The 26,504-nt window shown below is 42.9% G+C and overlaps 1 protein-coding gene across 2 annotated transcripts in view; it reads right to left on the bottom strand.

Annotated features, from left to right (window-relative positions):
* PGM1 (phosphoglucomutase 1) overlaps window positions 1-26,504 on the bottom strand; it is a 299,899-nt gene that overhangs the window by 150,974 nt on the left and 122,421 nt on the right. For both annotated transcript variants that reach the window (XM_086953582.1, XM_086953578.1), the window contains exon 4: window positions 12,734-12,859. In XM_086953582.1, coding sequence (XP_086809708.1) covers window positions 12,734-12,859 — 126 coding nt within the window. The remainder of the gene's footprint in view (window positions 1-12,733; window positions 12,860-26,504) is intronic.

Below are 26,504 nucleotides of genomic sequence, written 5' to 3'. Positions count from 1 at the left end.
CATACAAAATTATATGTCACTAAACCAATAAACAATTGCTTGACCCGGGTTCTCCAAACGCGTGAACCCACCAGGAACCCATATGCGTATAGTCCCGAACGAGGTCCCAAGCTACATGGCCATACGCCCAAACATCCACTCACACATACGAGTGCCCTACTATTTCAGTATTAACAAAATCGGCGTCTCACCTTAACACAGCTGAATTCCCTGCAAAGCGCCCTGTAAACACACCGCAGCACTAACTTCTCTGGTGTAAGCTGAGGTTATTACAGAATGAAGTTACAGACTGCGCGCGCAAGCAGAACTTTATACAAGGGGCTGACAATATGTTCCCACTTTCCATCACTCGCCCAAAAATAGTCTTAACTTACGGATTTCGATATAGTAAATTTATCTATCTATTGTCTTGTATTCACAAACAGTAAATGTCGAATTATGCTAATTGAATATTTCAAATGATACTGTGAAGTTGTGTCTAATTTTGATTTAATTTACTATGACTTGCAAAATTGAATCACTCCAACTCCACTATGTCTATCACTCAGGTGCCTGTTACCATGACAATCAATGGTCTGCTTTCTAATTTTTCGCTCACTAGAACTGTTTTCACTTTTCTTTATTTTTGAGTCACATGGTGTCTGTGAACACTATAAAACATGTATGCACTTTGGGAGTAGTAGATGTAGTGACCAAGGCGGCTGGGTCCGTCGAAACGCGTCTACGGTATGGAATAAAGAATAATCCTTGAAAATTTACCTCACGGAGTCGGTGCCTACTTTGTATGCTGTGGAGAAGGAGTGAAAGAAGTGATGTAATATGTGATGTCATCAGCAGTGCATTACACGCGCAAGTTATAGGGAGTCCAACTAACTATAACGTGGGAATTTCAAAGGTTTTATGTCAGTAAAATTTCCAGCTAACTATAACTGGTGTGAAACCTATGGTTTTTTTCTGTGAATTTAATAGGTTTTTTAAATGCTAATTCCTACTTATAACTGGTGTGAAACCTATGGTTTTTTCTGTGAATATATATATATATATATATACACACACACACACACACACCACACACACACACAGACACACACACAGTTCAAAAACAAAGAAATCCCTTTTCAACTAGAATGATTGTAACCGTGATGGATATACTAGTAAATATTACAACCTTCTTCAGATGCAGATCATGTGGTATAGGTATTTAACACAATCAGTGTGGAGGTAGTTGAGATCTTATAACAGTGATTTCAAACAAGCAATTGTTTAAAGGACAAACAAACAATGTGCTTCAATTCAAATTATTTTAGTAAAACATTATGGGTTGTGACCCAGACATTTTAAAACCCAATGATTAAAAACATTTATCACACTGATTTCATTACCAATTACATCTCTATCTTTATCTGTAATATTGTATCCAAGGATAAATTGCAAATACAGAAAGTTTTTTTTTTTTTTAAATACAAGTATTATATAAACAGAAAAACTGTGAAAAACTGTTGACGCGGCGTTATTTTAGTAGTTCCTCGCCTGCTTCAGGACAATCTAATTTTATTTGTTTCTCAAATAAAGTTATATTGAGACCCTTCAACAAGTCATCTCTTGGCCAAACACAATTGGAGAACGCACAACCGGCAGAGCGTTGACACGATCAGAAGTTAATGACTGGTGTATTCGGTTGCCTGCAACAAAGCCACACAGCAATATTGAAAACGCATAGTGGCAGTTTGGCAATATCGAGTGGATTGCCAGGGTGGACCAATGTCGAAAGATTACCTGGTCATCATCTGACAGGCATTACGACCATAGACAAACAGCCGGTTTCGTTTTATTTTTATTATTTATTTCAAAAGCTCTACCAAAGATATTGTGAGCGACAATATTCAGTTGGAATTTGGGATTAGTGTTTTAAGACGTTGAAGTGTGGGTCACGTAAATTTCACGGAGGACCATGTAGAATTTTATCAGCAGTATACCACTGGAGGGAATTAGGACCCTTCCATTTGGATGTTGAGCCAAGAGAAGACTTGTTGAAGGGTCTCAATAGAACTTTATTTGTAAAACAGAAATAAAATTAGTTAGTCCTGAAGAAGGCGAGGAACTACCAAAATCTCACTGAAACACCGCATCAACAGTTTTTCTGTTTATATAATACTTGTATCTTGTGGGGTTTTTAAAAAATCTTTCTGTATTTACAATTGATCCTTAGATACAATATTACAGCTAAAGGTAAAGAGAGGTCATTGGTAATTACATCACTGTGATAAATGTTTTTATATCATTGGGTTTTGAAATGTCTGGTTCACAACCAATATTGTTTTTAATAAAATAATTGTATTTGAAGCACATTATTGTTTATTTTTTATTGTCCTTTAAGGAATTGCTTGTTTGGAATCACTGTTATAAGATTTCAACTACCTCAACACTGATTATTTTCTCTCAATTCCTTGTATTAACTATAGATGTTATTGCTTGCTTTATGTATGTTAAGAACCTATACCACATAATCTGCATCTGAAGAAGGTTATAATATTTACTCGTATATCCATCACGGTTACAATCATTGTAGTTGAAAAGGGATTTGTTTGTTTTTGCACTTGACAAACAGGTCCCTTTTCTTAGCATTAGGGTTTCTCCCTTATATTTTTGCATCACACATATATATATACATACATACAAATGCACACAGGGTTAGGAGGGGGCTTATCCGCATAAAAAAGGGTTTTGTTACTCAGCCTGCAGACATCCATTTGTAGCATGTAGTGCTGTAGATTCACATGGTGTGCATGCTCTTATTTTCTAGTGTTGGGCTCAAACATTTGCATATGTTTTTCTTGAAAGTCTTTCAATTCATGAGGTATTGTGGCTCCTCCTCTTCGTGCCAATGTGCATGGACATCAGCTCCACTGTTAGATTATTTTTAGCATATCGAGTGCATATGTTAGGGGAGCTAGAAATACATAATGCCGACCATACATTCTCTGTGTAAATAAAGAAAATTTGCATAATATATACACATCATAAAAATCAATATCCAAGACAGCCAGTGACTTCTGGGGAAGTGAGTGGGTGCATGCATGTGAATCTACAGCACTACATTATATGAATAGATGTCACATAGTGGTGGCTAATCACTGGATTATGCAGATGTTTTAAATAAAGTTCCGAGTATGGTCTGTCTAACACATGCTAGTTGGCGTGCTAGGACATCCACATGGTAGGGTTTGGTAAATGTGTGGGCCTAACCATGTGGCTGCATTACAGATGTCCGATATGGTAACGTTAACCAGAAAAGCCATTGAAGCATCCTTGGATTTTGTTCCGTCAATGTAATACATTAGTGCTCTTTTTCCATTTACTGTACGAAGAGCTCTTTCAGCAACAGAGTCTGGACTGGGAAAGAAAACTGGTTTCTCAATGGTTTGGTTCAAGTGAAAAGAGGACACTGCTTGTGGCAAAAATGTTGGGATGGTTCCAAGGTCAACCCTATCTTGGTGTACCAGAAAGAAAGTAAAATACATGCCCTGACTCAGGAAGAACCTAACTTATTAAGGACATTATTGCTACCAAGAAAGTACCTTTCCATGAGAGGAAATGGACACGAGTGTAAATATTCGAAAGGAGGACCCATAAGTATGGGTAGTACCACATTAAGATTCCATATTAGAGCAGGGGGGTGAAATTGGAGGTATTACTCTTGAAACCCTCCATGAATGCTTTAACTGGAAATGTGAAGAGTGACTGTTCCCTGTGCTGTTGATATGCATAATTAACCAAGTGCAATCATGTAGACATGTAAGCTAGCCCTCCTTTTTCTAACTACGTTTTTACTGTAGGCTGTAAGGGATCAATGTGCTGTGTACTACAGTGGTGGATAAATCTCTTCCATTTAGCTGCTAAACATGCCCTAAATATAGGTCTTCTTGCCTTCTTGAGGATGTTTATACATTACAATAAGAATTTTAGGTAACCAAACTAAGTCAGATTGAGCGGTCTGGGAGTTCCGGGAGGTCTGTATCGCTCTTGGTCCTGTGTGAGAAGGTGTGGTCTGCTGGGAAGCCTCTTGTGAGGGACTACAGATAACCCTAGTAGAGTTGTGTACCATGTCAGTCTTGCCCAAATGGTGTCTATTAGAATTATGGTGAGAGGCATCTGAGCTTCCGCACCATGTTATTAGTGGGAGAGTGGAAAGGATAGGCAAAAATCCCTGACTAATTCATCAATTGTGCATTGTTAGACCTGGCATCCTTGGCAAGGTTTCCCCTGACTTTTTGCCTCTACCTCCTGTATTTTGGATGATGTGCCGGATTTCATTTTTTGCTGTATTCGATGCTTTGGGCACTTTGCCACTGCAGATCAGTGTCAAAGTGCAAGGGGTCCCTGTGTAACTTACTGGTCTGTAAATCAAATGCTACTAGTGAGCCTGTAACATTGATTGTGCCACACAGCAGTAGCCTTACAAATGTGTCTCAGACCTGCCACTGCAATATCTGCACGTGCAGTTTTTAACTGCTATGTTGACCTGGCAAGTGCATCAACTTGCCAGGCCTTAAACTTCCCTTTTCTCACATGCAGGACACCCCTGAGGTAGGCTCAAGAAACCCCCATGCGTAGGGTGCAGTGTATGTGAAAGTTAGGATATATGCTGGTGTGTTTTTTATGTCCAGATTGTGAAATTTCATTTTTTTTCATTATTACAAGGACTATCTTTTCCACAGGCTGTTACTGGAGCTGCCTTGTAACATTTTACAAGTGTAACTTTCAATTGGGAACAGCTGGAGATTTAGAGTTTAGGGTCTCCAAACTCAGAATTTAATACCACACCTTTTAGGAAAGGTGACTGAAATTGTATTTGAAAATGCCACTTTTCGAAAGTGGGGCAAGGCGACAAGAGTATAACCCGTAGACCAGATTGAGATCTGGGTGTACATATGTTTAAATTGCAACAATTGATCAATGAGATTCAGTAAACCGGCATGTATATATGTATGCACAAGACATTACACAAAGCACAGGTAAACAAAGAGACTCAGAATTTTCGATTTTTAGAAAGTGCATATAGCATCATATATTTTTAGGAGCACATTTTATGAGACAGTTGAAGCAGCACTGTAGGCATAGAATGCGATGACAACCCAAGGGGGCTCTGTGCACTAGGTAATAGTGAAGCAAAGAGTGACAGCGCAAGTGACAGGTGGGTGAGCACAGCGAAGGACGCAAGGTGACAGTGAAGATACAGTATATACAAGAGCAATGGTTCTTCTTCAGTAGATGGGTCATTGATATTTGATTGGGAACCAAGGTAGGTGGTGTACCAAGAGTTGCGCTGTATTGGGTGTTCATGGTGTTTCGATCCTATCTAGTTAGGATCTTCATCCGGACCGGATTGCCCATATTGGTCAGTGCTGCAGAGGGAGTAAGGGACAAATAAGGGATCAGGAAGGAGGCGAGGGAAGCATTGCGATCTCGAGGCCGGTGTGGGGAAGGGGGGTTCATGGCAGACGTAGTAAGCACACGCACATCGTGCGGCCGCCCCCCCACCCTAGTCAATGTGTCCCCTCCTCCTTTCAACCGGCTTCCCCTCGCTTTCGCTCTTCTACCCAGGTACCTTTCCGGACCTAGACGGCGGACCAAGTAAATCAGACCCTGCTTATCCAAATCACTTCACCACAACTAGATGTTTCCCAGGGTAGCACAGGTCTCCTCAATCTTGAGTTCAGACACCGGAGGTGATGTAGTGCAGGCTCCATAAAAGCACATCTTTCTCTTCTTCTTCCAGATTCTTGTGCCAACCGGTTCCTCCTCTCCTGAGAACTCTGCCTCAGCCTCAATCTCCATGTTGTGAGTGAGGCACCGATCTCTTCGATACCACAGACTTTTTAAAATTTAACTGTAGACACTAGACAGGTCTGTAACCTGTGTCACTACCGTGAGCAAAACGAAAAAGACCGAAGGGTGGTCATAGTGTGTGATATTTCACATTGCACAAAGGGCACTTTCGGAATGGAGTCTGATACCTCACCCCTGACGGCACATTCTTTTGCAGGAGTGGAAGGCAATTGGGCCCATAAAGTGGCAGATGCCCAGTCGGTCAGATCCAGCGACTCTCCTACTACTGAATGTGAAGTTAGGGATGTCTTTGAGAAGACTGAGTAGAATCTTTAGTTTCTTCAAAGAATCATGTTGGCACTGCTGTAGTTGGGCATTAAAAAATGGCATTGATAACCATAGCTTCAGCGAAAACCATCCAAGCCTCGGCCATCCACTGCATCCCATCTGAATCAGGAATTCGACTCCATGTCTAGGCTCCGGCAAGACCCTTCATGCAACACCCCACAAGGATGAGACCTCCAGTGCAAAAGATCTTCAACCATAAATTGGACAACTTTTGACACATGGCTTAGCCTGTGCTAGAGTCTGCAAAAGCAGCCAACCCTCACCAGGCACTGACTTTGGACATAACCAAACCTCACAGATAACCTCCACTGTGTAACACCAGACCCTGCTCCCAATATACAATGGGTGGTTAGGCACTGGCTTGCCCCATGTCCAAGTCTATACATTTGGCCAAGCCCAACTGCACACTGCCTGTGACCATGTAAAATCGGGGTTGGCCACAGAATATCCACAGAATATCACCAGCAGTCAGGCCTTGCACCCCACCCCTCCATGAACACCTAACACCCTATTTGCTCAGCCTTCAGCCCTTTGCAGCAAAGGTTGACCAAATCGTCCATTATTCAATGCTATTCAGAGGCCTGCTCTTCTCCAGTGCCCTACCCCCACTGCACCCATCCTTTGGGTGAATACAAGTAAAAAGACAATGACATCCTTCAAAGGTGTCAAATGTACAAAAGGTTATAGGAGGGAAGCGTGCAATTTGTCTAACCAGTGGCAATTGCTTGAGGCAACATTTCAAGCAAAAGGTGTGTTCCAAACCATGGCTCCTCATTTTGGATCTAGCCACATACAAGTCAATTTTGACCCTTCTTCAATAGAAGCAGTCCAGCCCAAGCTGCCAGGACAGGTACTTACTGATCTGGAGTACAAGAAACCCAAGACCGGTTTTGCTTAGATTGGGGCTCTTCAGTCAGATGTAGCTTGGTTCCAGTGGCACAGTGAGCACAGGGCCCACGTTGGGGCATACCCTTGCCATCTAGGGCGGCACATCAAGCACACAAAATGTGATGGGAGAATCCTTCGAAAACGCACAAGTTATAGTTAGTTCACTTAATAATAACTGACATATTTCAGTGATTTGCGATTTTTTTTTCTTTTCATTAGCTTGTGTCTGATTCCACCTAAAAATGTCACCAACTGTTTTTTTTTTGGTTTAGAGGGTGTATGTGTATATATATATATATATATATATATATATATATATATATATATATATATACACATACACACACATATACATATACATATACATACACACACACACACACCTATATACATGCACACACTCAGACACATACATGTTAAGATGCGCTGTGAAGCTGCAGGCGCTGTAAAGCACAGCAAGGAAATATATGTTATGTTAAAAGTAACCACGAGGTAAGTATCACAATATAATCTACTGCGCTGTAACTACCTAGGATGTGACAACCAATATTTCTCTTCATGCATAACAATGGGATACCGATGTCAAGTGAATTAGCTATGTTGCCTTGTGCCAAGAGGAGAGCTTACACATTCTTAAAAATAGCACACCAACCTGAAAAAGACAGACGTGGTTGTTGATTTAGTGTTGGTTTTTAAAATGTGCTCAGTGGCCTTGAAACATACATTATGTATAGCATGGTTGGATCAGCTGTGAACTTTCAGGGCATACCTCCACGCTACCGAGATTACAAAAAGTATACCCCTCCTAACACCAAACAAGCAAAACTGAAGAAAAACGCATTCCTAACTCACAGACCTGAAAGCCTGCCTTAAGTTAGTTAACCACTGCCCCCCAGGGGGAAAAAAATACAAATGAAAGCATGTATCCTCTCCAAGCTTTCCCAAACGACTGGGCACACGCGCGAGTCGCATTCTTTTTCGGTTTAGCGGTGGTCGAAACCATGACATCCACTTTACAACGGCAGCTGTCAGGGGCTAGTGTTACACCAGCTGACACTTTTCTGGCAGGTAAGGACTGCATTCTGCTCTTCTGGAATCCATAAAGCATTAGACAAGCTAAACTGACCCGACTGCGGCTCACAGGACCTAACAAGACAAAGTAGCCGGGGAAGAGAAACAGCCAAGTGTGGTTTCCTCCTCGAGCACTTGCACTTTTGACTTCACAGATTTTTATTTTCTGGTTTCATTTACAAATGGAAAACGTAAGGCGCGACAGAAGGATAAGATTCCACTTGGAACCCCTTAATTAGGCGATTAGTCAAAGTTACAACCAGAAAGAATGTTCATGGACCCAAACATTAGCTGGTCTACATAATCAAGAAACTCTAGATTTCACAAATTCGTGGCTTTTACTTACTTTATGCAAGGGGTGGAAGAACAGTCGGGGCCTAACAGTCTTTGTACCGCTGCAAGGTACAGTATTTACCCTTTTATGTGTACTGTATTTTCCGGCGTATAAGACGACCCGGCGTATAAGACGACCCCCTACTTTGCTTAATAAAATGTAGGTTTCGTGCTATACTCGCCGTATAAGACTACCCCCCCTTCCAGTGCAGTCCAACGCAGTCCTGCATAGCCATTTTGAGAATGTATTTTATTTTATTTTGGCTCGTACTTTGTATTCTTTGTATGCTTTGTATGCTTTTGTAACCTGCACACTTATCACTTTTTCTCCAGGAATGTACCGATTGCTACCTCATGTATTTTGGTTGCTCGCTATTGTCACTTTTGATCCATGTAACTTAATGCTTGCTTTTGTAATTTGTCCATTGTTATTGTTGCTCACATCAGCCCATTTTTATATAATGCAGAAGCAGTCTGACACCTTCGGGTGTAGTCCGCGCTATGTAAAAACGCATGAAAACATTCTTTCAAATTTAGCATCCGGCGTATAAGACGACCCCCGACTTTCCAGAACATTTTAAGGGGTTAAAAAGTCGTCTTATACGCCGGAAAATACAGTATTTGTTTTTATTTTTAGCCTCACAATTGGAGTCGTTTTCCAAAAATGAGGCTACTAGCTTTTGTCAAGGGGCAGGCTCCAGCAGCCTTGATCCACTACCTCCAAATATATTCTATTTTTCCCTTCCTAGTGCCACAAACAGATTTGACATTATCTAGTTCTTCAACCTCCTAAGGGCAAAGATCAGTTGGCTTAAGTCCACTCTGCTGCTTACCCTAGAGAAGCGAGCAGCTCCGATGTCCCATGGGCACTCTTGGAGGGAGCGCAGAAGGTACCATTCCGCAAGGACTCTGCAGTAAGAGCACATCAGAGCCTCAAAGCGAAAGAATAAATGACTATCGCAGATAGCTGCATTACTAGTACTGCAACAGCAACTTCAATTGTACCAGGTAAGAACCCAGGGCTTTTAGATTATTGTGGACAAAGATTTAATGAAAGAAATCTATGCATCAATTCCTAGAAAGATACACTAAGAGGGACTAAAGCACCAGATGACTCCAACAAACTATAATATTTCTAGGAGTAAACATCAACATACTGGCTAAGAACCCCTAGAATTTAATGTCGAAGAAAAATGTGGAAAAGGTTATCTACTCAAAATATAGGCTTGCTGTTGCTGCCGTCAACATTCGTCACGACCAAAAAGTGCGATGTGGCAACTAAACCTGATCAGCAAATGACTGCCACAAAGTTTATGGTGAAGAGATATGCACTATTGCTAAATCCACCAGGCATCCCTTCTACAAATGCCCATTTTTAGTTTCCTCTAACCTGTGCACTAGCCTTTGGAGCTTGACCAGACTAGTAGACTTCGGTACCTAGACCTAGTATTTATTTATTAAACTTTATTTTTTTAACCCATAGACATTTTTATGAGCAATATGAACAAAAATACAAATTTAGCTATTTAATGTCCCCTTTTCATTTATCAACTCCAGTTTTAGTAGATAAGGGACATGTATGTGCCTACTATCAAACAGTTTTGACAAAAGGAGAATCAAGAAGAGGGCTGTGGAAAAAGTAGCGGTCCTTTGAGTGTCTCAATCCCTTCCATTCACCCTTTCACACCACTTTCTTCTGCAGTCTTACTCTTTTAATCCCTTTTTCTCTTCAGCTTTCTGAAATTCCGGTTCAGCACTGTTTTTTCACTCTCTCCTGAACGTATTTCATTTCTTCTCCTCCCCTTCACCACCATAGGCACACAACCCACCCAGTCACCTGTGAAAACTGCATGATTGTTTCCTTTCACCATGACCATCTTTCAAAAGCTGCGTACCCTCTTCACACAGTTCACCACAATTACATTTGGCAGCGATGTGACCAATGCTCCGTGCGCTCTGGACGGAGGTCAAGGATTGCATGTGCATGTAGTCTGAACACCTTTACGACCCATTGACAGGCATTGTTAGAAGCTCACTCTGCCTTCGATCTCCGCTCCAGAGTTCTTAATTGTACCCCTACATAAACACCCGCCCAGATATCGCGAGGTGACTCCTTTCCCAGTATGTATTTCACACTAGTCATATGTTGCATGAAAAAACAATTTAAACAGATCCGGGGGCCGTGTCATACATACGGCGCATTTTCAATGCTCTGTATTCGGATTAATGCGCTGCCCTTAGTGCAGCCACAAACTCATGTTGCTGTGGTGGCAGCGCATTCAAGTGAAAAACAGACGCTTTGAAGCAGTCACACTGTGTTTCAATGTGCAGGAGGCAAACCGCCTGCACTTTTAAGACAATTAGAGATCCCCCTTGCAGGGGGGTGCAATGAGCGACTGCACCCACCTGCAAGTGATGTCTGGGGGTCCATGGGGCCCCTTTCTCCTCTTCAGAAGGCAGCCATCAGGGGGTGTACCTCCTAAAGCTTCTTTGCCTCTGTGCCCACATCTTTAATACATCAGAAAATGAAAAGTTTTAACACTCCACCCATCATTTTAAACACTCACCCCAGTCACAGATCTGGGTTTAATCCATAGTTATTTTGTTTGCCTCACAACCCCAGTTTGGAGCTAGCCACATGCAAATCAGTCTTAACCATGCTACCCATGGGAACTGTCCAGCCCGAACTGCCAAGCAAGGTCCTTCCTAAACAGGAAACAAGCATCCTGGGACCAGTTTCGGGGTATCACTCCCCATCAGCCAGGCTAGGTTTTGTAATACGGCAAGGGCACAGAGGCAAATGGATTCCCTCAGTTGAATGGGTCCACACCCCCATGCAAATAAGGAACACCCTCTGATGATCGTGCAGGTGCTTCATGTGCGCCAGTACTATTGGCACCACAAAAGGGGATGCACAAGCATCTGCGGCCCAGTTTGTAATATCAATATGATCTGGGGTGCGCAAAGCAGGCACAAACACCCGTTGTGCCCCAGGGCACTTCTGTAATACAGTCCCAGCACAGCAAATAGCCTTAGGGAATGCAAGATGAATAAAAAAATGTTAAATGTAAACAGAGACTGCATTGCTTGGATCACATTAAGGGTTGTTAAAATTATTGTGTCGCAGTTGATCTGTGTGTTTTCCAGTTAAGTTAAGGACATGTATCTAAGGCCCAGTATGGGTGAGTGTCAAAGTCCCTTTTACCCTGCCCAATTAAAGCACTGCTGCCTGCACTTTGGTCTGGAAATCCTGCCGGTTGTGATATGATGATAATGAACCATACCAGACTGTCACTGTTGGGCTGGGACCAGGCTCAGGCTATTCAGGGGGTGTTCCACCCCATACACCCCCTTCAAGATATGCCACTGAAAATTGATATTCACTTGGAGTTCCTTATGCACCTTTATCTTTTTATCCTGGCATTGTTTGGTAACAATTTGATAGGATTTGTGTTAATCTATGTAATGGGTTAATTTTGGGGCGTTTGCTGGTTCTCCAAATAAATTTCAATGTCTTAATTTGCCATAGTATTTGATCTACAATGTCACTTTGTGTAATGTCCCATGTTTCATTGCCACATGGTCTTCCTTCTTGCATTATCATAACATCGGAGTCAGATCTCATGTGATGTCACCTCCGGAGAAATCATTAGGAACATGGGATGCCACTTCCTGTCAAGTCACAGAGTCAAAGGCAATGTGATGTCACTTCCGCTACCCCAGGCATTTTGATGAGCCTTGCCCCATCTCCTCGACTGTCCCGCCTTCATGGAAGGAAGGTCAGGGTTGGCCTCGCGGCCCTGCTCCCTCTCCTTGGTCCTCACCCATTTAAAACCCTTTCTCTCACACGCTCATTAAATTGTTTAGGTTGTCTAATCTATAAATCAAAAAATGCTAATTTAAGACAACACAAAATGAAAAGTATTCCAAACGTACCAGAAAGTTTAGAGGGACCTGTGGACGGAAGATAGTCCCTGAATTTCTTTTTGTGTAGTTATTCTAGATCACAAACTTAGCCCAAGAGCATTAGAATGCTTTGCTCTGAACTTATTTTCATGTTTTGTTTAAGCCATAAGGAAGTTAACTGACTTGCCCTGAATCACAGGAGGCCGACCCAAGACCGGGATTTGAACCTGGTGCCCAGTTCCATACTTGCCAGTTCCAGCCGCTAGGCCGCTAGGCCACATCACCTCCCAGAAGAAGGTTTTTTGTTAAACAAGGACGGCAACCGCTGTAAACATTATGATTTTGCATGATTGTGTACCTCCGTGCATGGAATCTATGCGGATCTTTAATCGATTCTGTCCAGAAAGAAGCTCTTTAAGTGCACTGAAGTCGAAGATGTTTCTCAGCATGTTAGCATATGCTTCCACGGAGTCCACAATTTCAACTAAAAGAGAAAAATGTAATTAATATACAAAGGCATACCAGTGATATGAGCGGGTTATATTATGTATGCACGATGAAAACACAGACACACCTGTAAACATTAATTTCGAAACTAAATTAAAAATGTAATTAAGAGGTAGTGGCACGTGGCAAGGGCACATGTTTTTAAATATCCAGCATGATACAAATGTTGCGGAATAGATTCTAAGTTCTTATTACGTGTTCATACTATGAAAAAAGTGCCATATGACAAAGTGTCCTCTGCATGCACACTGGTTCGATTTATTCATGCAGAGAAAGCGGACATTGAATGGCAATTTCTCAACCATTTTATTAACTGTGGAAATGGGAATTTTAATATTGAAAAATCAGTGACAGCACGTCCCCTGGCTCCAACATGAATCTCAGTCTCCCTCTTTATCTCTCCATCTTTGTGGTGTTCAACCCACACTATTAAGGATCTAAGCAGCGTTGTTCTTTTTTGAATTGACAACGACTTTTAAATCCACAACCTACAGCTCGGACCAATTCCTTGGCCTGCCACCTCTACATCCAAAAATCACCACCCTTCTAAACAACGTAAGCACATTTCTATAAAACCATGTGAACGCCCATGTTACAACTAAAACACACATGTGCAAGCCAAATCCCTCATCACTTTGGTACTCCAGACCTCACTAAAGAGGGAATAAAATAGCTCAGAAATAGCCAAACAACGACCTCACACTACTGAAGACCCTCCGGTAACACGCAGACTACACATCACATCAGCCAAAGCCAAGTACTATACCAGCACCATCAACGAAGAGGTCAGCAGAAGCAGAACACTCATCAAGATAATTAAGGACTGCCCAGACACTGTAATCTCACACTCCAGACAAGTGTAATGTCATTAAGTTCCTCAGTAAAAAAACAAATCTGACATCAAGCAAGCCTCTGTGATACCCTCCCCTCTGTGATGTATGCCACTATGGCCATCAATTGAAAACCATCCCTCTTAGATCCTGTGACATCAACTCTCTCAAAGTCACCTCCTCCTATAAAGATAATGTCTTACTTACCCTTGTCCTTCATTTGTCTTTCTGGATAAGCGCTCTTGCTCCCTTGTTTATTTATTTATTTTTTATTTAGTGTATCTTATATAGCGCACGGCTACCCCAACGGGGTGTCCCGGCGCTCGTTGTGTGTGAGTATAGTGTTACAAGTTCTTAACAGGGTTTAACAGAATAGGAATGATTTTACAGCTTTTCGGAATGGTAGTTCTTCTTGAATGAGTCGGATGGGTAAGGGAAGGTTGTTCCAGAGAGTGGTGGCACCTACTTGAAACGTTCTACCACCTGAGCGTACCTTTTTAAATTTAGGGATGACAAGAAATTTTTTTGAGCTGGAGCGGAGGAGTCTGGTGTTCCTGTAGGGGCGAAGGGAGGTGGAAAAATATGCAGAACCCTTGCCCCTTACAGCTCGGTGGGTCAGAATCAAGGCCTTGAATTCTGCTCTTTGTTTAATCGGGAGCCAATGGAGGCGACGTCTGTTAGGAGAAATGTGATCACGCAGGGAAATGCCACAGACCAGGCGGACTGCAGCATTTTGGACCATCTGAAGGCGATGGCATAGGCCAGAGGGGAGTCCAATATAGAGACCATTGGCATAGTCCAAATGGGACGTGATCAATGCCTGAATGATAGTTCTTCTGGTGTTGTTGGGTAAAAAGTTAATAAACTTTTTAATCATTCTAATTTTCGAAAAGCAGGCGGCAGATACCGTTTGGATTTGTTTGTCGAATGAGAGATTAGTATCCCATCTGACTCCAAGATTCTTTACTGACTCTTTGGGTATGGGGGTGTGCTTAATTCGTGGGGCCACCAGAGATTGGATTCAAGGGGGGAGGATTGGTGAAAGAAGAGGACCTAAGTTTTTCCGGCATTAAGCCGAAGGAAATTATCATCCATCCAGCTGGCTATGTTGTTGAGACATTTCTTTAATGGGTCAAAGGTAGACTGATTAGGATTATTGTAGGCAAACAGTAGCTGAATATCATCAGCATAAGAGGTGGATTGTATACCTGATTGGGCAATAATCTCAGCTAGTGGGGAAAAGTAAACATTAAATAGGAGGGGGCTGAGCGAGGAGCCCTGTGGGACTCCCCACTTCAAAGGACGATTGGCCGAGGTGTAGGGAGGAGTGAAAACCGCTTGGGTTCGGTTTTTTAGAAAAGAGGAAAGCCATTCCAATGCCTTTCCTTGAATGCCCTTAGAATGAAGTCGGTCAAGGAGGACTGGGTGGGAGACGGTGTTGAATGCTGCCGACAAGTCGAGCAGCACCAACACCGCTCTAGATCCTTCATCCAGTCTCCATCTTACAGCATCCGCCATTTCTATTAGTGCCGATTCGGTGCTATGACCGGTTCTGAACCCATGTTGGGAGTTATGAAAGGAGCCATTGGATTCCAAGAAATCCGCGAGTTGTTGATGGGCTAGTTTTTCAAGTACCTTTGCCGGGGCAGGTAGCAGCGAGACTGGTCTGTAGTTAGATGGTTCGTTGGGATCGGCATTTGGTTTTTTAAGAATAGGAACCAGACAGGCATGTTTCCAGGAGTCAGGGAAGATACCTGTCCGGAATGAATAATTCCAGATCTTATTAAGAAATGGATTAAGAAGCAGGGCCAAGGATTTATAATGTTTGGCCAGCCAAGGGTCTGTGGGTGACCCCGATTTACATTTTGATAGTTCTGTCAGGGAACGTTCAAGGGAGATTTCAGCAAAATGGGTGAAGATATGGGAAGAAACTGAATTAATTGGGCTGTTATCAGTGGGCCGTAAGGGTTTTTTGTCTGAAGAGGTATCAGAGGAGGCAACTACTGTAGCTGGATTGTTATCAGGAGGCCGTAGGAGTTTTTTTTATCTGGGAAGGAGGCATATATGGTGGCAATCTTGTCCTCCAAATAGTCCGAGAGGCGGTCACAGAGAGATTGGGACGTTGGGGATTGACGTTTAAGGGCCATGGGGTCGGTAAAAGCTCTAACAGTGTTAAAAATGTCTCGAGATGAGCCATGGGCTCGGTTGATTTTCTCCTCCAGATATACTATCTTATGTTCAATTATCTTTTTTCTATAATCCTTGAGAGCTGTTTTGTATAGTTGTTTACTATCCGAACAATATGTTGGTCTCCAGCGTCTCTCCAAGATTTTACAAGCTGATTTGCTTTTGCACAGTTCATCAGAGTACCAGGGTGCAGAAGGAGCCGCTCGAAAAGTTAATAGGTCTGATAGGAGCAATAATGTTTATTGCAAAGGAAATTCTGTTGTTGAGATCAGTTAACCTAGAGTCAAGGTCTAAAGGTTCGGTTGAGACAGTCGGTGGAAGATGAGCTGTTACGCTGTCAAGGGTGATCTTGCTCCGATTACGTCCTTCTGTTTTGGCTGGGAGTCTAGGTCTGTCCTGGTGTTGTAGGCAGAAAGAGAAAGGGACAAAGAAGTGGTCTGACCAGGTCACCGGGTAGGGTTCATTAATACAAATCTGTCAGATTTGTGCAAATCAGGTCGAGGGTGTGTCCGGCTTTGTGGGCAGGGTTGGAGACCAGTTGATTCAAGCCGCCATCAGATAGGGTGGACAGAAAGTTTATATTAGTTTGATCATGGGCATTGTCTACATGAAGATTAAAATCACCAAGCAGGGTGAAATTCGAATAGCGGGAGCACGCTTGGAGAACATAATCCAACAGTGAGGGGAGTTGCATAAGTTTACATTTGGGAGGGCGGTAAACCAGGAAGCCTGAACAGGTGATGTTTGCGGCGAGTTGGATACAGAATGGTAATGCCTCAATAGAGCCAATTTGGGCAAAAGGGAACGATGAGATGGTCCAATGTGACCGATAGATTATTGCAACACCTCAACCTGGATTAGAGCTCTGTCTATTCGCACAGAGTATGCTGTAATCTGAAGGGACAGCTAGGTGCAGGGCCGGATTGGATTCATCACCCAACCATGTCTCCGTTAAGAAAAGGAGATCCCATTTATCGTCTTCCAGGGATTGCGCGATGTCTAAGGAGTGTTTAACTAGAGAACGGCAGTTGATTAAGCCCGCTTTAATATTGATGGTTGTACTAGAGGAAGGGTGTTTTTGAGGTGTCTGAAGGAGTTCACAGTCACTGTCCCTGTTGCCAAGGCTTCCCTCATGCAAGACATCTTCCATTAAGCTCTCATGGCAAGCAAAATCCTACCACTCCTAAAGAAACTCCCACTGGACCTCAATGGCCTTGCCAAACATGAGCCCATCACATCTACACTTCATTAGCAAGAAAATCTATGCACAACTCCAAGAACACAACTGTCAACTATCTCAAGCATAAAAGACAGTGTGGCTTCAGATCACACTGCAGCGGGGAGACAGCTACATTACAAACAATGCCATGTGACCACAGATAAAGGGGGACCCTGCTTCCAGATACTGCTGGACATCTCTGATTCTCTTCTTGCATATATCCAACAATCACCTGTGTGTTGACATAGACACCTCCAGGACTAGGGAGGTCCACATCCCCTACAGAGATCCCACCAGAGTTCCATCTCATCTCCAGTTTACAAAAACCTCCACATGTATCCCTTTGGTACTACTCCATGATAAATCCGTAAACCATCACTGATGCTGTATGTTTACATGATTAGACCAAAAAAAAAAAACAATCACCGAAGCGCTGAGGACACAACTCTTCTCGTACCGTCTATTCTACTCTAGGCCTCCAATGTCTCAAACACTACTTGTACCTCACCCAGACATTGATTTCTAGCCTCCATCTGAACCTCAACCTCGTCAAGACTGAATTCCTACTGTTTGGCATGAACAACAAACAAAAGCAAGTATAAACCTAGTTCACCAAGAAGAACCTTGACAGATTTGAACCCCAACTTTGATTCAATGCCAAGTCGTATTTACCCTAGACTCCAAACAAGACCTTAAGGAACACATTCCAAAGAACAGAACGATGGCCGGGAACCAGCTAGCTCTACTGAGGAAAATCAAACAATTCCTCTCAGAAGCAACACCAGAGTTGCTGTTCAAAACTTTTACTCGGACATCTGGATAGTACCCTACACCATGGCCTCCAGCCCTCCATATTGTCACACTCAAAAGCATTATATGAGTGGCAGCACACCTCATTAAGAGACTGAAGCAATATGACCACATCACCACCATGATGGTAATCCAATATCTCCCTTTGCCAGTAAGCACCATGGTCAAAACCAGCTGAATCATCGACTAAGCTATCATGACCAGCACCCCTCCCCCATTAAGCTGACCAGTTCCCCACCACCAGTAGCTCTCACCACAGCTGTAACAAACCCAAACCGAAGAACAGTGCACACAAGAAATAGCAAGGCAACAAGCCTTCTCCATTCATGTATCCAGGTTCTGCAAAGCATCCCTGCATCCATCAGGAATGCCACAACCCTGTTCTACTTAATGAATTAGCTGAAGACATACCTCTTTAAGGAACACTACGACTAGGTCACCGCTCCAATCACTGACTGACTATCAGTGCCTTTGACGTGGTACAGCTCTGCTGCCTTTTGGCTAGTATTTTTATTATACAAATATCATATACAATGTCTCTCAATCTCTCACTCAAACACACACAAACACCCACACAAAATTTCCAGCCATCTTTATTCCCTCCCACATAGACCCTTGCATTCTCCATGTACTTGTTCTACAGTAGAAAATCAAAAGTTGAGCATGTTTTGCTGCCATTGCCTGTGTATACAATAATTGATTTTGTCAAAGGACTTAGAAAAAAATGGTAACAGAAGAGCTGGAAAATTCAATACTGACTTTTGGTTAATCAATGGTAAAATATTTGGTACTCTATATAAAAGTAATGTAAATCCATATTATCTCAGGAACACACAGGAAACAAGAAATAAGTACAGTTAGAGGTCCAGTAAAATGGCACAGTAGGTGCAATAAGAAAACCGAAACGCTGCGTCAACAACTTTTTAACAAAAAGTTTTTAATCTGCTCTTCATGTGATTTTTAACATTGTATTTTTAACACTGTATTGTAAAGGCACTAAAATTGTTACTGAATGCATTAGTTTTATACTGAATAAATTGTACAACTGTTTTAAACAATTACTATCAGATATTGTGTTTTGAGTATCTCACCTAATTGAAAGTGTTTGACAACCTTCTCACCATGCACTCGATTGTCATCCTCCAATGAATTCTCGTATTAAAATTAAACCTTTTAAAAAATATAACTATGTGGATTTTATTCCATATCCTTCCATCTTTCCTTTCACCTTGATAGCATTCTTAAAACATTGTATCACTTGTACATGTACAGGTTTTGTATATTTTGGCCAAGACATTCATCTCACTAGGGCCCTTACTCATACACAATCACCTACATTGACCTCTTTGTGCTATGCCCTTTTTCTTTTATCAATTTTTTTTATTATTTTCCTGCAACTTCATCTCAGGATCTCTCCACAACCCAATTCCATTGTACTTAATACCGCTAACTCAATCCATCCAACCTGGGCATAACAGGGTATTCAGGGACCTTACTGTAAACCACTCAAATGGGGAGTTTCGGCTACGAGAATGGAGTGTCATTCGGTGTCAATTACACATTTTTGCAACTCATCCTTTCAATCTAAAGAAATTACTCTGCACAATTGAATCTTCTCTTTTATGACCCTGTTAAACATTTCAACTGCTCAATTTGTCTCAGGATGATAACTTGAACACTTTTTGTACTCTATGCCGCATGGCTCTAAAGAGTCCTCCATTTGTTTGGATCAGAATGGAGGATCATTGTAAGAAAGTAGAGATTTAGGAAAGCGATCTTCTAAATAACTCCTGCAAAAGAGTGATTATACTGTCTGCAGTTACTCCTCTTACACAAGAGACCTCCACCCATATGGAGTATAAATTCAACAGCACCACCAAGTATGGCGAATACTTTTCTCCTCTCAATGGTCCAACAAGATCAATAGCAACCTCTTGTTAAGGATTTTCCGGTAGTTTATGGCAAACTAATGGCATTGACCTTGGTGTCAAATTTGTATTACTGCTCCTGCATTGCACACAGTCAGACCACCCGTTCATTTCTAAATCCATTCCTGGCCACAAACACGTGCTCTAAATTTCTTATTTTGACAATACCCATGTGACCGAGGAGTGTCATCTATAAATTTACTTCTCAACGTGCTAGGAGGAATTCATTTAGTCCCTCTCAACAACATGCTTCTATCAGCTGCTAGTTCATTAGAAATTACCATTCATGGCTTTGCCAAAGTTTTTATCTGAACCTGCCCAGACTGTATCTTGTATATATATTTCATCAGTTCACCATCCTGATAATCTATACTTTCCTCCTGGACTTCTTCAACTAGCTCATGTTCTTCTTCACCTGTAAGTGGACTACATAAACAATCTGCTGATAGATTTGCAACTCCAGGTACATGTTCCACCACAAAATTAAAATCCTATAAGGCAACCACTCATTTACTGATTCTATTAGAATTAAATAAAGTCCTTTTATAAAAATAAAAAAACTCCTTCAACGGGTTACGTAGCTTAAAACAAACTCCCCAGATGGAATTGCTACTTTTATTCAACACCCAGTAAATCACCAAGGCCTATCTCTCCACTACTGAATAATTCAACTCAGCCCCTCGTAAACTCCTAGACTCGCAAGCAATTAGTTACTCTTTACAATCCGTTTGTTGTTTTAATATTGGCCCCAAACGTTTGGAATTAGCATCAGTGACTATAGCTTCATCATGCCTCAAATTCATGTTGACACCATTTAACCCCTTAAGTGCTGCCGTCGGCCGTTGGACGTCGCGAGCACTACCTTCGTAGTGCTGCGTACATCCAATGGCCGACGCAGCCCCGCCCGTTTGGCGGAAGTGCCACACTGCCGCGAAATCGTGGCCAACGGGTTAAACGCCTTGTTCTTTCCAAACAAAAGCCTCATGTTGTTAAATTGGTTTGCCAAATGCTCTGTAAATTTGACATCATATCCCACCATTCCAAGAAATGAAACTAACTCCTTTTTTGTGCATGGTGTGGCTAATTTCAAAATGGTGTCAATTAACTTTTATGTAGCATCCTTTCTGGAGATCAAATTTCCCACATAATAAACTGCCTGTACTGCAAATTTGCATTTTGCTTTCATTGGCATTAATCCTGCATCCATCAATTTCTTTAATACCATCCTTACTTTTGAGTTATGCTCACAGAAAGTACTGCCAAATATCAATAGATCATCTTGATAGCATTTGATGCCTTTTGTTTTTCAGAAAGTAATGGCATGGATACTCAGAGGCTGTTGATACAAGTCCAAAAGGCATACTTTTGAACTTGAAAGCACCAATGGGAGTTATAAATGCTGTACGATCTTGCGAAATCCCAACTAACTTCACCTGATAGGCCTGCTTGAGATCAAGTGTTGTGAATAATTTCGCTCCTGCCAAAGACAAGACTATTTTATCTATACTGGGAAGAGAACATTTATCCACATCTACTTCCCTATTAAGTGCCCTTCCACACACAGACGGTCTCCATTGGCTTTCCTGGCAACAACAATTGGAGCAAATCACTCAGTGGCCTCCACAGGTGTTATGGTCTGACGGATTAATTTCTCTAACATTTGTTCCACTTTGTCTTGTAACGCAACCGGAACCCTCCTTACTTTGGCCGCTGTTAGTAATGCTCTTTTTTTTACTTTATATGGTGTTTATAGCCTTTCAACCATCTGAACTCCTCTTTAAACAGCAAGGGAAATTCAGACACAAACTCACTAGAATTTGAATCAACCCCTTATTCTTTAGGTCCTGCATTTGGTGTGACACACAACAGACCCTGATGTGGCCAGTCAAAAGTATCATCACCTCTTTGATACATAAATCTTGCATATCATATTTTGCACCCAGTTCAATGCACGCATTGAAATAACCTAACGTGATTATCGGTTGTCTACCATAACCACCAGGCTGCAAATCCATAGCATGCAATTTCTTTTTTCCTTTAGGGGTGAACATGAACTTTGATTTTCCTTCAGCTCAACAGTATAAATGTTTACAAAACCACTAGGATGCTCCTGACGTGATTGTTCAATTTGAGATACAATATCCGGTTCAATTTGAGATACACTATCCAGAGTGATCTCTTACCGCCTTATACTGTTCTTTTCTTTGTTTATTCCCATAACATTTTTGAAAATGCCCTTTCTTTCCACAACCATGACAGGTCACACCCAGAGCCGCACATATTTTTGCATTCACTCTGTGACCAATCCTCCCACAACAATAGCGTTCCCATGTAATTTCATGCGGCCTTTTGTGGCTTCCTTTGGTTCTACCTCATTTTTTATGATGCATATAGTTTCTTCACTCTTTTAAGACCTGAAGTTTGATTTACCTTTTGCATCTTTCAACTTGGATATACATTTATTCATGTATTCCATCCTTTTGGCTACCAGGATCACTTTTTCCAACGGTGGCTCATCCTTAAACCACAATTCCTCTCTAAACTTGTCATTTCTGCATTTTAAAACAAGTTGATCCCTTAACCGTTCCTCAGTGGACCCCACTAATTCGCAAGTGGACACCAGTTTCCTAAGACTCGCATTATAGACTTCAACTGTTTTTTATGCCTTGCTCTCGGAGACCAAAATGATACGCTTCCATGACACCCCTTACTCTGGGTAAGTAATGACAGTCAGGATTCAAAATGCATATTTCAAACTCATTTAGCCCTCTCTGTCCTTCCTAACTCAGCTCTGGTACGTTTTGTAGAACTTCCTGGCGCCCCACACCAAGACAGTGCATGAACAATGAATATTTCTTCCCTGAACTTAAATTAGTTCCACACACTCTTGCAAAATACCCAAATATTTTCTTCCACCTGCTTCATTTTAAGAAAAAACTGCGGTGGAGAGACATTCTGCATTATATTTTTTTCCTTTAACCCCTTCAGCGCGGCGCGAATTTTCGCGCTGTGCTGAAGGTTCTAAAGAACCAATAGAACCATGACGGAACGGTTCTGTCATAAGCACAGCTCAACCGACGCTCATGACGGAACCGTTCCGTCATGAGCATGGAAGGGGTTAAAAATATAACGACTAAGAGTACTCACAGTCATTTGTAGCCCACCCGGAACCACTCCTCATTATCACTGTGCATCTACTCTAACCTCACCCTCTACAATCCATCACTCCATCACTATATTACTATATCGCCCACTGAAGAGCAGACCAGAAAGAACTCATTTTAGTTGTTTTTTCAATAGCCCGCAGCACCATGTTCAAATTGCTTATCCCCTCCTGCAGAGATACAAAAGTGTGCCGGTCACCGTGCAATGCTTCAAGTACTCCTGCAATGCGTTGATGCCCTCCACATGGACTACTCTGCGTGTATCCCATATACAAAATAGCCATTTGTTTAGAGGTATGCCTATCATGCAGCAGGCAACTTGGTGTGCCCATCACCACAGCAGGCACAGGTGTACCCATCACTGCTGATGCAACTGGTGCTGGTACAACTAAATACTGCTGTAGTGACAGCCGACTTCCACTCATTGCGCTGGTGCATTCTGCACCACCGGAAGTCAAATTAACACTTTCTTTTACTACAGGAACACTTCTCTCAAATATACGATGCAAATTGCTAAAAAAACACAAACGTAGCCAACGGCTTAATATGCGGACGAAGCTCACACAACTCCACATCAAACAGCCAAACCAATGCTAAAGGCTGTCAACGAAGCCCAGCCTAATAAAACGGCCGCCAGGAGTTAATGTTAATGTTATGGTGTCTTTTGTATGGCGCTCGGATACTCCGAGGAGTGTCCCGGCGCTTTTAACCCAAAACGAGCATGGGACAGAGACAAGAGGGGAAAAAAAACTACTGAGCGAACAACCATGATTTCAGATCCTTCCTGAAAGCCAACAGGAAAGGATTCTTTCGGAGACTGACCGGCAGAGTATTCCACAGTAGGGGCGCTAAACGCCTGAAAGACCGGCCGCCAACCCTCACTCTTCTTATGACCGGGACCGAGGCCAGGGCCAACGACTCTGACCTCAATGATCTAGTAGGTTGGTAAAAGGCCATCCGCCTTTGGATGTACTTGGCCCCGGACAAATGAAGAGCTTTGAAGGCCAAAGTGAGAGCCTTGAAAACGATACGTTTTCGAATGGGCAGCCAGTGCAAAGTCTGCAGCAGATCAGAAACCCTGGTGTGACGATGGAATCCAAAGATGGCACGTGCCGCAGAGTTCTGAACTATCTGCAGGCGCTGAAGAAGATATTCTGGCAAACCCAAGTACAGAATGTTCACGTAGTCAAGGCGCGATCCAATAAGTGCCTGAACTGTGGTTTTTCTGTGAGCAAGCGAGAGAAGAGGGAGAAATTTACGAAGCATCTTAAGAATGCCGAAGCATCTCCCTGTAAGGCCAAGGATCTGGGACTTCATAGACAGATCATTATCAATCTTTATCCCCAGGTTCTTGGCCGTTGTAGAGGCAGCTGAAGGCGGAAACATATTCTCAGGCCACCAGGCCTGCCAGATGGGATCCGACCGGCAGCCAAAGAAAAGCACTTCGGATTTGTCCGAATTGCACTTGAGGCGGTGTTGCTGGAACCATTTAAACACAGCCCCAAGGCAGCCTCTAATACTCTCCCCATCAAAATCAGCCCCCTTGCCACACGTGAAAAGGAGCTGCGTGTCGTCAGCATATGACAAGATCTGGGCCCCAAAAGACTCCGCCAACGCTGCCAGAGGGGTCATAAAGATATTAAAAAGTGTCGGGCTCAAAATAGACCCCTGCGGGACTCCCACCTCTAATGGTGGCACCACGGTGGAAAAAGGGGGGCCCAGACCGTCTGACACCGGCCTGCTAGAAAAGATCTGAACCAGTTGTACACCGTCCCCCGCAGACCGATCTCATTAAGTCTAACAAGGAGACCCTCATGGAGGACGGTGTCAAATGCCGCCGATAGGTCGAGCATTACCAGCATAGCCTTACCTCCTGCATCCAGTACCTCCTTGATGACTTCTGTAACTTCCAGCAGCGCAGTCTCAGTGCTCAAGTTGGTACGAAAGCCTGACTGCGTGCTGTAAAGGAGGTTGTTGTTCTCAAGGAAACTGGAAAGGGAAACCTGTACATGTTTCTCAACTACTTTGGCAAGGGCTGGCAAAAGGGAGCTAGGCCTACAGTTGGCATACACCTCCTGGTCCAGATTGGGCTTTTTCAATAATGGTATAACTAACGCCTGCTTCCAGGCAGGAGGGACCACTCCAGAGCTGAGTGACAGATTCAGCACTGGTTAATAATGGGATTCACTACTCCCACCATTCTCGCCAAAAATTTTGCTGGACACGGATCCCGCGGGGACCCTGACTTTAGTTTTGATATAATATCTAAAGATGTAGCAACCGACAAGGGGGGAAATTCCGATAGAATGGGCTCCCCCTCAGTTACTGGGCCAGACAAAATGCTGACCTCGGGGAATCCCCCTGCCCCCACAGCCAGAAACGAGTCTTGAATAGTCTTAATTTTGCTCGTAAAGAAGTTGGCCTGAGAGGTCACCCAGGATTCCGAATGTGAACTCGACAGAGTACTCGTTTTAGGGGCAGTGAATTCACGCACTATAGAAAATATCTCCCTGCTGGTATTGGCGGCTGCCTCAATTCTCCGAGAGAAGTAGGCTTTCTTTTCTGTCAAGATGTCACGCTGGTAAGATTTAATGGCAGCCCTATAGGATAGCTTTGCCGTTGCGTCGATCTTTCTGCGGCCTTACATTGCCGCCGCAACAGAGCCAATGCTTCAGTAAACCAAGGGGCAGAGGCTCGATTGGCAGATTTGCGGGGGGAGGTCACGGGAGCAAGTTCGTCTAATCTAGCCGTGAACCATGTCTGTAGGGAATCCAGATCCCCCTCTAAAATGCCCGACAACGGACATGGATGACATGAACTAGCCTGGGCCAGCAACTCTGCGCCTGCCCCGACCGACAGGGGGCATTGCTCACTGGCTTGTTCACACAGAAGATATAAAAATAAACAAAAAAATGATTGGACCATAACACTGGAACCGGGGGGGCAATGTCCACAGGCTTGGTGGAAAACACCTGGTCCAGCGTGTGGCCTCTACTATGAGAGGGAGAAAAAAGATATGGGGAAAGTCCTAAGGGAAGGGTGATATCCTTGATCTTAATAGTATCCACATCTGACTCACTATCCATATGGACATTAAAGTCCCCCAAAATTATACAGTGCTCAGCTTTCAGGCACAAGGTAGACACCACAGCATACAACTCTTCAAAGAAAGAACCCGTAGGGCCCGGCGGTCTATAAATTAAAAGGCCTGTACAGGACTGGTGCAGTGACGTGGATATAGAGAAGGCCAAGGATTCACACCCAGAAATTCCATCAGAAGAAATGATGGAACAAGTAACCTCCCTCTTCACCACAATCGCCACACCCCGCCCCTCCCCTTCACCCTATCCTGCCTAAAGATAACATAATTGGGGGGGATTGCGGTAGCAATGTCCGGATTAGAAAATTCACCCAGCCATGTCTCTGTAAGAAATAGACACAGCGGAGCCTCTATCACCAAAAGCTCATGAATATCGAAAGCATG

The sequence above is a fragment of the Lissotriton vulgaris genome, chromosome 1_1 (genome assembly GCF_964263255.1).
Source record: "Lissotriton vulgaris chromosome 1_1, aLisVul1.2, whole genome shotgun sequence".
NCBI classification, from domain to species: Eukaryota; Metazoa; Chordata; class Amphibia; order Caudata; family Salamandridae; genus Lissotriton; species Lissotriton vulgaris.
This window is presented reverse-complemented; position numbering and strand designations above follow the sequence as displayed.